At 43.5% G+C, this 16,419-nt stretch overlaps 1 protein-coding gene across 9 annotated transcripts in view; it reads left to right on the top strand.

The window, feature by feature from the left end:
* PRDM2 (PR/SET domain 2) overlaps positions 1-16,419 on the top strand; it is a 132,388-nt gene that overhangs the window by 19,422 nt on the left and 96,547 nt on the right. For all 9 annotated transcript variants that reach the window (XR_006272749.1, XM_043486308.1, XM_043486310.1 and 6 more), the window contains one exon: positions 15,195-15,312. Coding sequence is in view for 6 of the 9 variants with exons in the window: in XM_043486312.1 (XP_043342247.1) it covers positions 15,195-15,312 (118 nt within the window). In the remaining 3 variants the exon portion in view is untranslated. The remainder of the gene's footprint in view (positions 1-15,194; positions 15,313-16,419) is intronic.

Here is a 16,419-nt window from a genome sequence, read left to right on the forward strand (position 1 = left end):
CACTTGCTATCTAGTGAGTACTTAATCAACATGCCAGGCACTGTAGTGTGTGTTATATATTCTCTCAACTCAGTCTTTGCAGCCACTGTATGAAGAGTGTGATGGTTTAGTCACTAAGTTGTGTCCAACTCTTGTCCAACTCCCTATGAAGAGTAGGTATTATAAGTATTTTATGGATGAAGACATTAAGGCCAGAGTCCCATGATCTCTCAAACAGTAAGTGACAGAGGTCTGAGTCACACCCAGGCCGGTCAGATTCCACAGCCCAGGTTCTTGATTCCCGTGCTATACTGCTGTACTGGTCAGGATGAGCTGTGTTACGCTGTACTTACAGACATGCAGCTCCAAAATCTCAGCATCTTACACAGCAACTGTTGATTTCTTGTTCTTGCTAACATCCAGTGTGGATCTACTATTGTATTAATAGTTGCTTAAGAACCAAGGATGACGGAGGCTTTGTGTCAGTACATGTCTTTTACTTAACTGGCCAAAGTTACTCCTGTGACTACATCTAATTTAAAACTCAAGAGGGGAAAGCAGTGCAAACCCATCAGGTGCTTAGGAGGAGAAGAGAACTATACTGTTTAGGTAGAGCCCCAATGATTTTTCCTGCTTTATTGAGATATTATTGATGTATAACATTGTGTAGGTTTAAGCCCTAATGGTTTAATACAGGTGTCTTGATGACTAACTTATTGAGTCACACAGTTTTTTTTAAGAACCATTATATAACTCATTGTTATGAATACATGAAACTTTCTATCAGTATAATTTATGATTTGCTCTTGTTTTAGTTGCTGTCGTGTCCAACTCTTTGCGACCCCATGAACTGTAGCATGTCAGTCTTCTCTGTCCATGGGATTTTCCAGGCAAGAATACTGGAGTGGGTTACCATTTCCTTCTCCAAGGGATCTTCCTGACCCAGGGACCTAACCTGCAGCTTTTTCCGCATCTCCTGCATTTCAGGTGGATTCTGTACTGCTGAGCCACTGGCAGCAACTTAATATATTGACCAGTCGTCCATGGTATTGTCAGTAATGAGTAGCAAAGCAATTTAGCCTTCCGAACTTGTTCTAAATTTTACATACTGAAATAAGCTTTTAATCACTTGATGTTGCAGATCCAACTCTTAGAATTGTGATAAGCTGTCAGAATAATGGAAAGATCCAGAGTGCATTCCTTTAGCTGTCCTGAATGTTCTCTTATCCCCTTTTTGTCCTGCACAGACTGTGTCCCATGTGCTGTGAAGTCTGCCTGCAGGGAGCTAGACAGGCGAGGCTGTACTTTGTGACTTAGCTTCTCTTAGAGGGAGACAGTGAAAAAGCATGATGCCAAACACAGTAATTTCAGATAGTGAAAAGTGCTGTGAAGACAGTGAAATAAGGTAATGTGATAAAGAATGATGGGTGAAGATGGGGGAAGGTTCTCTGGGTTACATGGTCAGGGAAGGCTGTTCTGAAGAACTGATTAATAATACAACAGAGACTCAAGTAATAACCAAGAACCAGATGTGTGTAACTCTGGGGAAAGAAAATTATTGGCAGCGTGAACAAATAGTGAGTGCATAGACTGAGGTGAGAATGAGCTTGCTGGTTCAAGGAACAGAGAGCAGCCTGGGCTGGTGCTTGGCGAGCCTTAGGGACTCTGGATAGGATGAAGTTGGTATGAGAGGTGAGGGCCAGTTTTGTAGGGCTTCCCGGGTTTTCTCAAATGGTAAAGAATCTGCCTGCAATGCAAGAGACCTGGGTTCAATCCCTGGGACAGGAAGATCCCCTGGAGAAGGGCATGGTAACCCACTCCAGTATTCTTGTCTGGAGAATTCCATGAACAGAGGAGCCCGGTGGGATCCAGGCCATGGGGTCGCAAAGAGTCAAAAAGACTGAGCGACTGACACTTTCACTTCACTTTTAAGGGCCATGAGAAGTTGTCTTTTATTCTGAATGCAGTGGGGGGCCTTCCCTGGTGGCACAGTAGATGGGAATCTGCCTGCAGATGCAGGAGACATGGGTTCGATCCCTGGTTCAGGAAGCCACATGCATCAGAGCAACTAAGCCCATGTGCCACAACTCCTGAACTTGCGCTCTGGAATCCGGGGGCCACAGCTGCTGAGCCCATACGCCTGGAGCCCCTGCCCCGCAACAAGAGATGTGAGCGACAATGAGAAGCTGCATGCAGCACCGAAGACCCAGTGCAACCAAAATAAATACATTAAAAAAATAAATGCAATGGGAAGCCACTGGACAGAGACATACTGTGATTTCCAGTTTTTTAGAATGTCACTCTTCCTGCCCTGGGGAGATGAGGTTGTTAGCGGGCAAGAGTGTGCTAATATGTTTGTTCACTATTAATACCATACTTGAGGACAGCTTCTTCGGCTGGGCAGCCTAATGGACCGGCCAGCCTTCTGAAAGAGGGCACTTTTTAACGTGTTTTTGGAACTGTCTGACTGCTCTTCTCTTGCAAAGATGGTGTATGTGATTTTCTTGTTCTTTGTCTTATCTGCTTATCCTTTCTGCAGTTTCACTCATTCCTTGACCAAGTACAATTTAATGCTGTTTCAGGAGACTGAAGCTTGTTTTATTTTTTTCCCTCAGCATCTAGAACGGTAACTAAGAATATTGTTTGCAAGTCTAAACAAAGAATTGTTCGTGGAATTTGAGTGTTTTAATACTCTCTGATTCAGATGTCTTTTGCTGGTGACAACAATTGCTGTGGTGATTAGTATTAGTCTGTTGTGCAGGAATATGTATTGTATTGTGAGTATACTATGTTGTGTATTTAAGGGATATTGAATCTGAACTCTCCTGTCACCTACTGCTGTTGCCCCCCCCCGCCCCCCCACCCCAGTGCTGGTTTTGGTCAAATCAATATTTAAGAAACGAGGTGCTTTAATAGGTTAAAATTGATACAGTGACTTGCAGTCAATCTTTGGGTGAAGTATATAAAAGGAATTACTGATAGAAATTTAAGTGAAATATCAGTAAAGCTTGGCTCTTCTTATACTTTTAAAAATAAAGACATTAATATGAGACATCCCATGTAGTCTTATGTAATAGCAGCCAGTGCCACTGCTCTGCTATGTACTAAACCCAATGACTGTTTATCTGAGACTGTGGAGAGAAGGTGAAGCAGGCTGGTTCCAGGCCACACGTGGTGTTGGATCAGACCTGCGGTCATTGTGAGGACCAGAGTGGACTTTGCTTAGGGAGATGGGACATTTCTGGAGGTATTTAAGCAAAATAATACTTGACTTGGGTTAAAGAAAAACCTTGAAAAAAATTTTTCTATGGCACTGACATTTTTGTTCTTTATTTTCTTGGAGCATTAAACTTTCATTTTTGTTGTTGTTGTTTAGCCACCAAGTCATGTCTGACTCTGTGATCCTGTGGACTGCAGCACACCAGACTCCTCTGTCCTCCTCTGCCTCCTGGAGTTTGCTCAATTCATGTCCATTCAGTTGGTGGTGCCATTAAGCCATCTCATCCTCTGCTGCCTCTGTCTCCTTTTGCCTTCAATCTTTCCCAGCATCAGGGTCTTTTCCAGTGAGTTGGCTCTTATCATCAGGTGTCCAAAGTGTTGAAGCTTCAGCTTCACCAGTAGTCCTTCCAATGAATATTTAGGGTTGATTTCCTTTAGGATTGACTGGTTTGATCTCCTTGCTGTCCAAAGGACTCTCAAGAGTCTTCTCCAGCACCACAGTTCGAAAGCATCAGTTCTTTGGCGCTCAGCCTTCTTTATAGTCTAACTCTCACATCCATTCATGACTACTGAAAAAAACAAAATTTTGACTATATGGACCTTTTTTGGCAAGGTGATGTCTTTGCTTTTTCATAGGCTAAGTTTGTCATAGCTTTCCTTCCAAGGAGCAAGTTTCATTTTAGCATGATTTAAAGAGAGAGTGTAGGATTCACTTAGTTATTTTACTTTAAAATCAACTTTGAGGTGTAATTTATGTATAGTAAAATATACTCATTCGAAAGAGTGTTGACAAATGTTCACACTCATGTCACTACCCACCGCTCTCAAGATATAGGATGTTTCCATCACCCCTGAAAGTTCCTTCTTGCTGCTCTGCATCCCTCAGCCTCCACCCCAGGTGACCACTAACTTGCTTTCTGTCCCTATGGTTTGGTTTTTTTGTGTTCAAGACTTTCAGGTAAATGAAATCATATAGTATGTATTCCTTCATGTTTATCTGCCTTTGGTCAGCATATGTTTTTGAGATTGATCCATTTGTTCTGCATATTAGTGTTTGTTTATTCCTTTTACAGGAAATCTTTTATGGGAGACCAGCTAACCATCTAGATAAATCTGTTCATAATATTTCTAAAGATTTGGTGAAACTGTGGGATGGCTGCTATCTTTAATTTTCGGTGTCTCTCCTGCTTTTTTTTTAATCTCAAAAATATGTATGGTGTAAAATGTCAAAACCACTTTTGCTGTTGTAGCTATATTATTAGTATAGAATTTTATTTTTTGTAGGTAACTCTAAATACCAATTTGATGTTAAAGACTTAAAAAAGCCTTCCAAGTAAAGTGATTCCAATCTGTTGTTATAACTTGAACCTCAATTAGAGAACGTATAGTTTAGGAAACTAATGCATTGAATAATGACGCCACTTAAATCTCATTTTGAATCATGTATTCTACTAGGTAAATAGCAATTTTTATAAAATCTGGGACATTGTCTTTCGGTTAGAAAATGTTAGGTTATTTCTGAAATTTGAAAAAGAAATTAGCAACTTGAACAGCATTTCCTTACATAACTGTGGAGGGAGCTATGACAGAAGGCTTATCTTTCTTCTTATTCAGATGTTACTGCTTCACTAGAGAAGGTTACAGGGTGGCTCGGCTCTGCCTCACCTTTGCTGTTTTGTGACCCATGTTTCCCCTTCAGTCCTGGCTTTGCCTCTCCAGCGGTGTGAACTTGGGCAGGTCACTGCCTTCTTGGTGTTTGTTTCTACCTGTTAAATAGGGATAGTAGTGGTTCCCATCCCATGTGATTGTGGGCAAGAGTAAACAAGCGATAAATATGAAGCACTGAGGCTTTATTGCATCTTGTCACTCCCCTGCCCCAAACCCTGCAGTGCCCCGTGCTCTCCAGAGGCTGCTCTCTGAACCTTGGTGGTGAAGGTGGTGCAGCGTCTGCTGGCGGCCGCCTCTGCTTTCCCCTGGCTCACTCTGACCTGACCCCTTTTGGTTTGTAAACTTGCCAAAGCCCTTGTCTCCTCAGGATGTTTCTCTGCAATGCTTAGTCCTCCCACAGGACTCACTCTCCTCTTTCAAGACCAAGTCTCTGTACCATCTTCTCTGAGATGCACCTGCCTCGCCCTCAGCTGCCCTAACTAAATAGACTTCCCTCCTTACCTCTGACGGTCACAGTCTTCTTTCACTGGTCCCAGTGGGAACTCCCCACCAGTCTCCTGCATTAGCCGGTGGGCAGGACCCCGCCTCCTCCTTGTTGCTGTCTTCGGTTCCTAGGGTAGCTGGTGCTGGCACGAGGGGCACCAATTGGACATCTGTTGGAAAAGTGGGAATTGCTGTGCTATTTCAGGTTTAAAGGATGGGCAGTGGGCACTGGAGGGAGGGATCATATACAGCAGATTTTAAGGGCTCACCAGCAGTGTTTGACTGTTGACCTCCCTCCGTTCCCTGAACCTTTTCCTGGCCTTTCTGACACCATGCTCCTGGTGCCCCTCCTGCCTCTGGGATGTCTTCGTCTAGGTCGCCTCTGCTCCTTTGACCCTGAAACAGTGGTGTCCTGAGGGCTGGTCCTCACCCTTCTCTTGCTCTCTGCTCCCCAGTCTTATCCACTTCCTTGGACTCTGTTACCAGCTGAGTCCGTCTCCTCTTAAAGCCATCACTGCTCCGGTACCTCCTGGCACTTGACTGTCAGACACTTGCTTGTTTGATTGCTCACAGTGACCACTGCTCTGAGCTAGGCATCTGTGCTGGGCTCTGGGTCTGAGGCAGGTGAAACAGACCTGCCCTGTGTGTCTGGAACCTGTGTGCTAGAGAGACCATCAACCAGGCCAGACTGTGAGTGTGTCAGAGTGTAGTGTGCAATGAAAGGCAGGAGTGGGAAGCAGGCCTGATAGGGACTCTGATGGGTAGGACTGTGGGGACAGGCTTCCTCTGGGTGGGGAGGGGCGTGGAGTGTACACACACACACACACACACACCCTTCACACACACACACATCCTTCACACACACACATCCTTCACACACACACACACACACACACACACACACTCTCTCTCTCTCTCTCTCTCACACACACACACACACACACTCCCTTGGGAATCCCCAGGCCTTTGCTGAGATCACAGCAGCCCCACCATCACACGGACACACACACACACAGACACATATACATAGACACAGACATACACAAATACACAGACACACACATACACACACATACACACCCATTTGGGAATCACCAAGCCTTGCTGAGATTGTAGTAACCCCACCATCTGGGGCTTAAAAGCAAAGGATAAGAACTCTTGTTTTCCTTGTCCATTTTTACAGGAGCCCAAATGGGACAATAAGCTGTTGCCTTTAATATATCTCAGTTTGTTCTAGTCTCTTTTACTTGTTCTTCTTTAGTGATTAGCTATGAAACCCTTAAAAAAAGCCAAACCCTTGCGCCTGTAGGGGAGCAGCACCTCCCGTTGTACTTAGGAAGCTGGGGGGCCTGAGTCTGTGGCTCTGGCCTCCTCCCTTGCTCCTCTTGTCACCACACACTCCTGTTCTCTGCCTCTTGGTCCTGAGCTAGGAGGTGCCAGAAGGTCAGGGGTGGTCTTCCTTAGTCCAGGCATCCTCAAGATTTTTGTTTATATGGATTATGTATGTATATATTTCCCATGAAACTGAAACAAGTTTTAGGGAGAGATAATTACAGATTCACAGGAAATTGTAAAAGTATTAATAGTAGAGCCTTGTGTGGTCCTTTGCACTCAGCTTCCCCTGATGGTAACATCTTTACTCTAGTGCAGTATCAACACCAGGGAATCAACATGGTCCGGTGATGTTAGAATATAGGCCTTATTCATGACTCAGAAAATTGAAAACACAAGGTTAAACAATTGCACATTCCATTAGCTAGTGGAATGATGACATCATCACATGTCAAAAGGCTCCAGAAAACTCCCCTGTACACACCTGAGAGTCAAAAAGGCAGGTGACAGCTTAGTATGATTATAAAAATGGCCCTGACCACATGGATGCCCGAAAGGGGCTTTCCAGGCATCTCCGGGTTGCAGTGATGGTTTATTAGTGAAAATGTGGACACGTGTATGGATTTACTTTGGCTCCATGACTCTGTGATTTGGGAAAATTACTTGACAGGGCTCCTCTGAGGCATGGTGTTTGAGAGTCTTGCCCCTGAGGCCGACTGTTTGGGTTTGAATCCTAGCTTTGCCACTTACTGGCTGTGAGCACAGGCAGTTTTCCGTTTCATCTGTAACATGTGGTTATAACAGGACCCACAGCCGGGTGGTAGTGTAAAGATTACATGAAGTGCTGCAGATAGCTTGGGATTGTGCCTGATTAGTACCCTAAGTACTGTCAGTGTTTGCTGTGAATATGGTGAGGACTCGCTGAGGTCACGTGTGGAAAGTGCTTGGTAGAGCAGAGCTTGACCCAGAGGAATGAGCGAGAATCTTGTTCCCTGAGCGGCCGCCATCCAGCCTGGAAGGTCACCCTTGGTCAGAGAAAGGGCATTACAGGAAAGCATAGAGGACCTTTGAGAGGCTCTGCAGCAAGGTCAAAACTGGAGACTCCAAATGCCTGTAAGGTTTTTTGTGTTAGAAAGCAGAGCAGGAGCAGTTCCTCTGCTGGTGGTCTTGAGGAGGTGGCCTGGGTCAGCTGTGTTAACCCTTGTATCTTCACTACCAGCATGTGCCAGCACTCGGGAAGTGTATGTTAGTGACTGAATGATGGGCAGGATGCTTGTGGCCATTGATTGGGGCAGAGGGGATACTGACTTTCTCTGACTTTGAGATAGGAATTTGTGACATAGAATTAAGGAGATCAGTTAATAGTTAATAACTACATAGCTTACTAACTTAATCTTACTATGTTAAATCTGATACTACCATTCCAGACCAGTTCACTGATACTTGTTTCACTAAGTAGGGAATTCAAGAGTTCTTATGCTTTGTGTTACATAGTGGGTAAGTAGAGAGTCCTCGTAGTTTCCACTGTACTTGTCACAGTGATCAGTGTGAGAAACCTTTGAAATGTGCCTGGGCCTTGATTCTGGGCTATTTCAAATCCTAAAAGATGATGCTGTGAAAGTGCTGCATTCAGTATGCCAGAAAATTGGAAAACACAGCAGTGGCCACAGGACTGGAAAAGGTCTGTTTTCATTCCAATCCCAAAGAAAGGCAATGCCAAAGAATACTCAAACTATCACACAGTTGTGCTCATCTCACATACTAGCAAAGTAATGTTCAATTCTCCAAGCCAGGCTTCAAAAGTACGTGAACTGTGAACTTCCAGATGTTCAAGCTGGATTTAGAAAAGGCAGAGGAAAATAAACAAATGGGACCTAATTAAACTTAAAAGCTTTTGCACAACAAAGGAAACTATAAGCAAGGTGAAAAGACAGCCTTCAGAATGGGAGAAAATAATAGCAAACGAAGCAACGGACAAAGAATTAATCTCAAGAATATACAAGCAACTCCTGTAGCTCAATTCCAGAAAAATAAACGACCCAATCAAAAAATGGGCCAAAGAACTAAACAGACATTTCTCCAAAGAAGACATATAGATGGATAACAAACACATGAAAAGATGCTCAACGTCACTCATTATCAGAGAAATGCAAATCAAAACCACAATGAGGTACCATTTCACACCAGTCAGAATGACTGGTATCCAAAAGTCTACAAGCAATAAATGCTGGAGAGGGTGTGGAGAAAAGAGAACCCTCTTACACTGTTGGTGGCAATGCAAACTAATACAGCCACTATGGAGAACAGTGTGGAGATTCCTTAAAAAACTGGAAATAGAACTGCCATATGACCCAGCAATCCCACTACTGGGAATACACACTGAGGAAACCAGATCTGAAAGAGACAATGTGCACCCCAATGTTCATCGCAGCACTGTTTATAATAGCCAGGACATGGAAGCAACCTAGATGCCCATCAGCAGATGAATGGATAAGGAAGCTGTGGTACATAAACACCATGGACTATTACTCAGCCATTAAAAAGAATACATTTGAATCAGTTCTAATGAGGTGGATGAAACTGGAGCCTATTATACAGAGTGAAGTAAGCCAGAAAGAAAAACACCAATATAGTATACTAATGCATATATATGGAATTTAGAAAGATGGTAACAATAACCCTATATGTGAGACAGCAAAAGAGACACAGATATATAGAACAGTCTTTTGGACTCTGTGGGAGAAGGCGAGGGTGGGATGATTTGGGAGAATGGCATTGAAACATGTATATTATCATATATGAAACAGATCGCCAGTCCAGGTTTGATGCATGAAACAGGGTGCTCGGGGCTGGTGCACTGGGATGACCCAGAGGGATGGGATGGGGAGAGGGGTTCAGGATGGTGAACACGTGTACACCCGTGGCTGATTCATGTCAATGTATGGCAAAACCACTACAATATTGTAAAGTAATTAGCCTTCAATTAAAATAAATAAATTTATATTAAAAAAATAAATAAAGATAAAATCAACAATCAAAAAAAAAAAAAAAAGAAAAGGCAGAGGAACCAGAGATCAAATTGCCAACATCTGTTGGATCATTGAAAAAGCAAGAGAGTTCCAGAAAAACATCTACTTCTGCTTTATTGACTATGCCAAAGCCTTTGACTATGTGGATCACAGCAAACTGGAAAATTCTTCCAGAGGTGGGAATACCAGACCATCTTACCTGCCTCCTGAGAAATCTGTATGCAGGTGAAGAAGCAACAGTTAGAACCTGTCATGAAACAACAGACTGGTTACAAATCGGGAAAGGAGTACGTCAAGGCTATATATTGTCACCTTGCTCATTTAACTTTTATGCAGAGCACATCATGAGCAATGCTGGACTGGATGAAGCACAAATTGGAATCAAGATTGGTGGGAGAAATATCAATAACCTCGGATATGCAGATGACACCACCCTTATGGCAGAAAGTGAAGAAGAACTGAAGAGCCTCTTGATGAAAGTGAAAGAGGAGAGAGAAAATGTTGGCTTAAAACTCAACCTTCAGAAAACTAAGATCATGGCATCATGTCCCATCACTTCATGGCAAATAGATGGGGAAACAGTGACAGACTTTATTTTTCTGGGCTCCAAAATCACTGCAGATGGTGACTGCAGCCATGAAATTAAAAGACGAAGCTGTGCCCAACCTAGACAGCATATTAAAAAGCAAAGACATTACTTTGCCAGCAAAGGTCTGTCTAATCACAGCTGTGGTTTTTCCAGTAGTCGTGTATGGATGTGAGTTGGACTATAAAGAAAGCTGAGCGCTGAAGAATTGATGCTTTTCAGCTGTGGTGTTGGAGAAGACTCTTGAGAGTCCCTTGGACTGCAAGGAGATCCAACCAGTCCATCTTAAAGGAAATCAGTCCTGAATATTCATTGGAAGGACTGATGCTGAAGCTGAAACTCCAATACTTTGGCCACCTGATGCGAAAAACTGACTTATTTGAAAAGACCCTGATGCTGGCAAAGATTGAAGGCGGGAAGAGAAGGGGACGACAGAGGATGAGATGGTTGGATGGCATCACCGACTCAATGGACATACTGCTGCTGCTGCTGATGCTAAGTTGCTTCAGCCGTGTCTGACTCTGTGCGACCCCATGGACGGAAGCCCACCAGGCTCCTCCGTCCCTGGGATTCTCCAGGCAAGAACACTGGAGTGGGTTGCCATTTGAGTAAACTCCGGGAGTTGGTGATGGACAGGGAGGCCTGGTGTGCTGCAGTCCATGGGGTTGCAAAGAGCTGGACATGACTGAGTGACTGAACTGAACTGGACTTGATCCTGGGACAGCAGAGATGGGGTCCTGGGAGGCTGGTGGCCCCTCTGGAAGGAGGAGTGTGCAACCTGGTTGCTGCCCCTCTCATTCTGTGGGGTTCCTGTCTCTCCAGTGGCATTACCCTGCTTCCCTCCCCCGCCACAGCCTTGGCCGTTCTGCTGTCCCCTGCCCTGCTCTGGACGCGTAGGTCTCTTTGCCTGTCTGTTCCCTGAACTTACCACACTCATTCCTATCTCAGCAAGGTCCTCTCCTGGCCTGTTTTTCCCACATGTTGTCACCCGATTTCCTTCTTGCTTCTCGAGAGGTCTCCCATGAGCACTCTGTCTGAAATACACCCTTTTTCCCTTCACTGTGTCCTCTTCTCGTGCTTGATTTCTCTCCAGAGCATCAGTAGCTACTAAGCACTGTAGGTCTTTGTTTAATTTTGTCCATCTTCTTCACTAGAGTGACACAGTATTGAGGCCTATGTGATGCTTAAAACATTACCTGGCCCACAGAACGGACTCAGAAATCTTGTAATAAATTGAGATGCCCCAGTTTCTTTTAGACAAAATCAACCTGAGTAGTCGTCCCAGGACTGTGATTCTTTAGTGTACAAACCAAGGTGACCCTGTTTTGAGTATGGTATTACATCTAATATATATTATATGTATGTGTGTGTGTATATATATATATATAATCCCAGTTTCCAATTATGGATATGTTGGGAAGTGAAATTTTCTTTTAAATATGCTTTTGTTCTAAAAGTTTACTTGTCAAGTGGTTGCTTGAAATTGAGAGCTTGCCACGTTTTCTAAAAAAGGATCCTTTCATTGACCCAGAATACCTATCTCAAATTCAGGCATGCATAGAGAAAATGCTTTCAGATAGTTGACTCAGCTGTGCTTTCCTAGCCTTCTTTTTTCTAAAAAGTTTAAGTTAGCTTGCAAGAATCACTTATTCATTCAAGTATTTAAGTGACAAACGTTTCAGGTCTGCTGCTGAGTATTGGGAATGGAGCATGGAGTAAGGTGGACACCATCTGTCTTCCCTGCAGTCTGATGGGGGAGGTACAGTAAACATAATTATACAAGCAATTATTTAAAATTGTGGTGAGAGCTATGAAGGAACAATAAGGAGGAGAGAGGATGGTTCTGTTTAGGCAAGCCATCCTACCTCCTTCTACTTCCTAAAAAATGTTCCCTACAGTTTCCAGCAGTAGGCACCACAGTGGAGGTTCCGACAGCCGGAGAGGTGAGAGGAAGGCCCTGGTGCTGGCCAGTGTCTGGAATGAGGTCCTCGGGTTTTAGTTGAGCCCTGTTGTAGTTTGTGAAGGATACTAAAATAAACGGGAAAAAAGCTTTCCTCTTCTAACTAAAGGAGCCCAAATTAAAAACCATGGATTTGTTGAAGGCAAGTAAGTATGTATATGGGAATTTTTCTTGTTTCTTTTTTCCTGTGGTACTTCTGCTGAAGTCCTTTATATTCCCAGGTGTCTCAAACTTAGATGGTCTCCAACTTAGACTCAAGTTACAAATTTCCTGTGGGGATGACCATTCCTGCCTTAGGTTACCATCTCCTATTGACATTTCTATGGAAATTTGGAGATTTTAAGGCAGAAGTTGTCAGACTGTATTCCAGCGGAATCTTTTCCTTTTGAAATCTTTGCCTTACTGAGGTATAATTGACAAAATTGTAAGATATTTAAGCTGTGTGTACGTTGTGGTGGTTCGGTAGACTTACACATTGTGAAAGGATTCCTACTGTCCAGTTAATTAACACACCCATCAGCTTGCATATTTCTCTTTTTCTTTCTTTTTGGGAGGAGGAGGGAGCATTTAAGTTCTACTGTCTTAGCAATTTCAGTTCTGTAATACAGTGCTATCAACCAGAGTCACCGTGTTTTACATTAGGACCTCAAAGCCGATCCAGCAGAATTTTAACCGTAAACATCATAGTGGTTACGGGCTTGGGCTCTGGGGATAGACAGACAGAGACTCAGTTCCTATCCTTGGGCAGCTTGGACCACTTCCCTAAGCCTCAATTTCCTCTTCTGTGTGTGTGGTGGTGGGGCAGGGAGCTGGGAGGAGACACTAACAGGGCCTTCCTGTTAGGCTGTTTGGGGTAAACTCTGCCTTGCTCACAAGATGGTTAGCACAGTGCCTTGCACTGAGGCCCAAGGAAGTTCCAGTACACATTAAATCATTAGTAGTATCGTAATAGTGCCTGGAATTATCAGTTTGAGTTAGCTGACACACTGTCTTTTCAAAGTTCCTGGGAAGGTTAGATGGTGTCACAGCCTTTAAAATCTTTTCTAGGGTTCACTCTGAAAAAGGGGAAGGAAATTCCCACGTACCATACTAACTGGCTGTGTGCTAATGACTGTAGCTATGGCTTGTTAATATTGTTTAATTTATCCACGTTAAAAATAATTATTATGTAGCCTGGATATCAGTTACCAATGTAATACCTTTTCCCTCTTGAAAAATGTGGTCACATTTCCGAAATTCCGGTTTATATATTAAAATTTTTTTTAAATGAAAGCACTGTATTTAGAAGTGAGAAATTTGTGTGCTAAATTTATTCACACTTTAGCTACTAAAAACTACCATGAGATCATTTTCTGGGGCAATTTTGATATTCCCATGTTTAGGAAGGTGTTGAACTTGAGCTTGGTGATACTGTCAGGACCAAGGCTTAATCAAGCAGGATGGAAGTGTGTGTGCTGCTGCAGCGCACGCACCGTCACATCTGCCCTGCCCAGAGAGTGGTCCCCAGGCCTTACGTGCCCGCTTTTGCACATTCCAACTCAGAATAGCAGAGTAGACCTTCACAATGACTTGCCTTGTTGTTCTGGGATCTGTTTCTTTCCAAGCAGCCTGTTGATATTTTTTTTAAGTTGAAATGCTAGGAGTACAGAAATTTGAATGATACTCTCTTTTTGGCACAATGCATTCTTAAAACTACAAGATCTTCATTGGGGAAAATTAGTCATTTTATCTTGGAGCTTGCTGCTTCCCTGGTGGCACAGACAGACAGGAAAGAACCTGCCTGTGATGCGGGAGACCCAGGTGTGGCCCCCGCGTTGGGAGATCCTCTGGCGAAGGGAATGGCAACCCGCTGCAGTGTTCTTACCTGGAGAGTCCCGTGGACAGAGGAGCCTGGCGGGCAACAGTCCATGGAGTTGCAAGGAGTTGTACATGACTGAGTGACTTAAACTTACAGTTTGCTGTTTGCCTATGTTGGTTACTTTGAAAGTCCTTCAGAAATATTTCCCTTTGCCAAGTGAAATAAAGAACATTCAGACTACAAAACCTATCATTCTTAGCAGGGTCGTGATCTGCACATCAGTTCTTTAGGGTCTATGTGGTGCTAATTAATAGCCACCTGATTTTCCTTTGATTTCGAAGTTTTTTTTAGAATAACAGTCATGATCTATGAGTTGACTTGGTTCTCCCCTTTCTATTCCCTTAGATTTCCATTTCTTTTCTATTCCCTTAGATACATATCTAATAGAAATCTTATTTAGTATTTACAATGAATTTTCACATATACTTAGTAATTTCCAAATTCTCTATTTCTCTGAGACTGTGTGATTTTGTGGGGTGTTTCTGTTTAGTTACTTGGTGTATGGTGGTATAGTACTGTTTGCTGGAAAGGTCACACTTCCGTGGAGGACCCAAAATAAATTGTAGCGTTCTTGCTGGAAATTGTCACGCCCTTGTTGCTGGAGGAATGAAAGCATGGATGGGACGGGGGTCCAGCTGGCTGGCATGGCCTTTACAGCATGTGCCGAAAGTGTTCACTTAAATAGGGAGTGTTAATTTTTTTTTTTTAACATCCTAAGATGCTGATGGTAGTCTTTGATTTAAAAGTAAGCTTAAGATGTAATTTGCTACCAGATTCTGTGGGAGGTTAAAACAGTATGGTGCCGAAGGTTTACATATTTTTTAAATGGTCACAGGTGGCTGGAGCAGACTAGATGAACACAGACATGCTTGAAGGTTACAGTGGTTTCCTTTGGAGATTCACAGGCAAGCAAAAAAGCACCTCCTGAAATGCTTGACATCATCGTTTTAGTCTGGCTTGCCAGCTTTAGGTTTCACTTACATTTTTGCATATTTGTTTATTGGACCAGAAAAAAAATAAGTCAAAAGAGAACTGAGTTTTCTTCTTTCTGCTATTATCCTTCTGTTTCTTAACTTGCAGAACGCAGCTGAGCCTGTGGCAGCCGTGGAGACCCTGGCCGAGGTACCTGAACATGTGCTTCGAGGACTTCCGGAGGAAGTGAGGCTATTCCCATCTGCTGTTGACAAAACTCGGATTGGTGAGTGCTGGGGTCAGGGGAGGAGAGGGCAGGGAGAGCGGGCTGTGGCCAGGCTTCCTCTGGGGGCTTCTGAGGTGGGGAGCTCACTTCAAAAGCAACACATCTATACTCTGACTTGTTTTGAAGAGTTTGTTTTCCAGTTAAGAATCCAGGGTGGACAGGAACACCCTCACACCCACCCACCCTCCTTTGCGACTCAGCCTGAGCAGCCCCTTCCTCCGAGTCTCCCCAAGGGCTCTTCTTCCCACAGAACGTATTGCTTCTGCCTCTGATTTCAGTGTGATTTGAGTGTGATGATGGTATTATATTTATTTCATTGTTTTGTATTTGTTTTCATATCCATCACTTGGATTGATCGTGAGTGCCTTCATTTCTTATTTATCTTCATGCCTCCAGTAACTGACGCTCTTCATGGACCTCAGTGGGTATTTGAGTGAATAATGAGGGTGTCCCAATGCTTCTTGCTAGAACTTCTTATTGAATATAGCCAAGCTTTTTTGTATTGAGTCTTGTTTTTGTGTTCTAATCTTTAGACAGAAGGCTAAGGAAATAAGTTATAAAAGTTAAGAGTACAGTCTTAGAAGAAATCATGTTTATGTCCTGTTTCCTTTTTTTAAAGATGTTCTGATATTCTGGTGTATCAGTTCAGTTCAGTTCAGTTGCTCAGTCGTGTCCGACTCTTTGCGACCCCATGAATCGCAACACGCCAGGCCTCCCTGTCCATCACCAGCTCGCTGAGTTTACTCAAACTCATGCCTGTCGAGTCGGTGATGCCATCTCATCTTCTGTCGTCCCCTTCTCCTCCTGCCCCCAATCCCTCCCAGCATCAGGGTCTTTTCCAATGAATCGACTCTTCGCATGAGGTGGCCAAAGTATTGGAGTTTCAGCTTCAGCATCAGTCCTTCCAATGAACACCCAGGACTGATCTCTTTCAGGATGGACTGGTTGGATCTCCTTGCAGTCCAAGGGACTCTCAAAAGTCTTCTCCAACACCATAGTTCAAAAGCATCAATTTCTCGGCGCTCAGCTTTCTTCATATGTGTGTGAATAAACTTTTAATAAATGCTTTTCCTAATTCTCGTTGAAAATTATTCAGTGAGTAATTTG

This window comes from Cervus canadensis, chromosome 13, assembly GCF_019320065.1.
Source record: "Cervus canadensis isolate Bull #8, Minnesota chromosome 13, ASM1932006v1, whole genome shotgun sequence".
In the NCBI taxonomy this organism is placed as follows: Eukaryota; Metazoa; Chordata; class Mammalia; order Artiodactyla; family Cervidae; genus Cervus; species Cervus canadensis.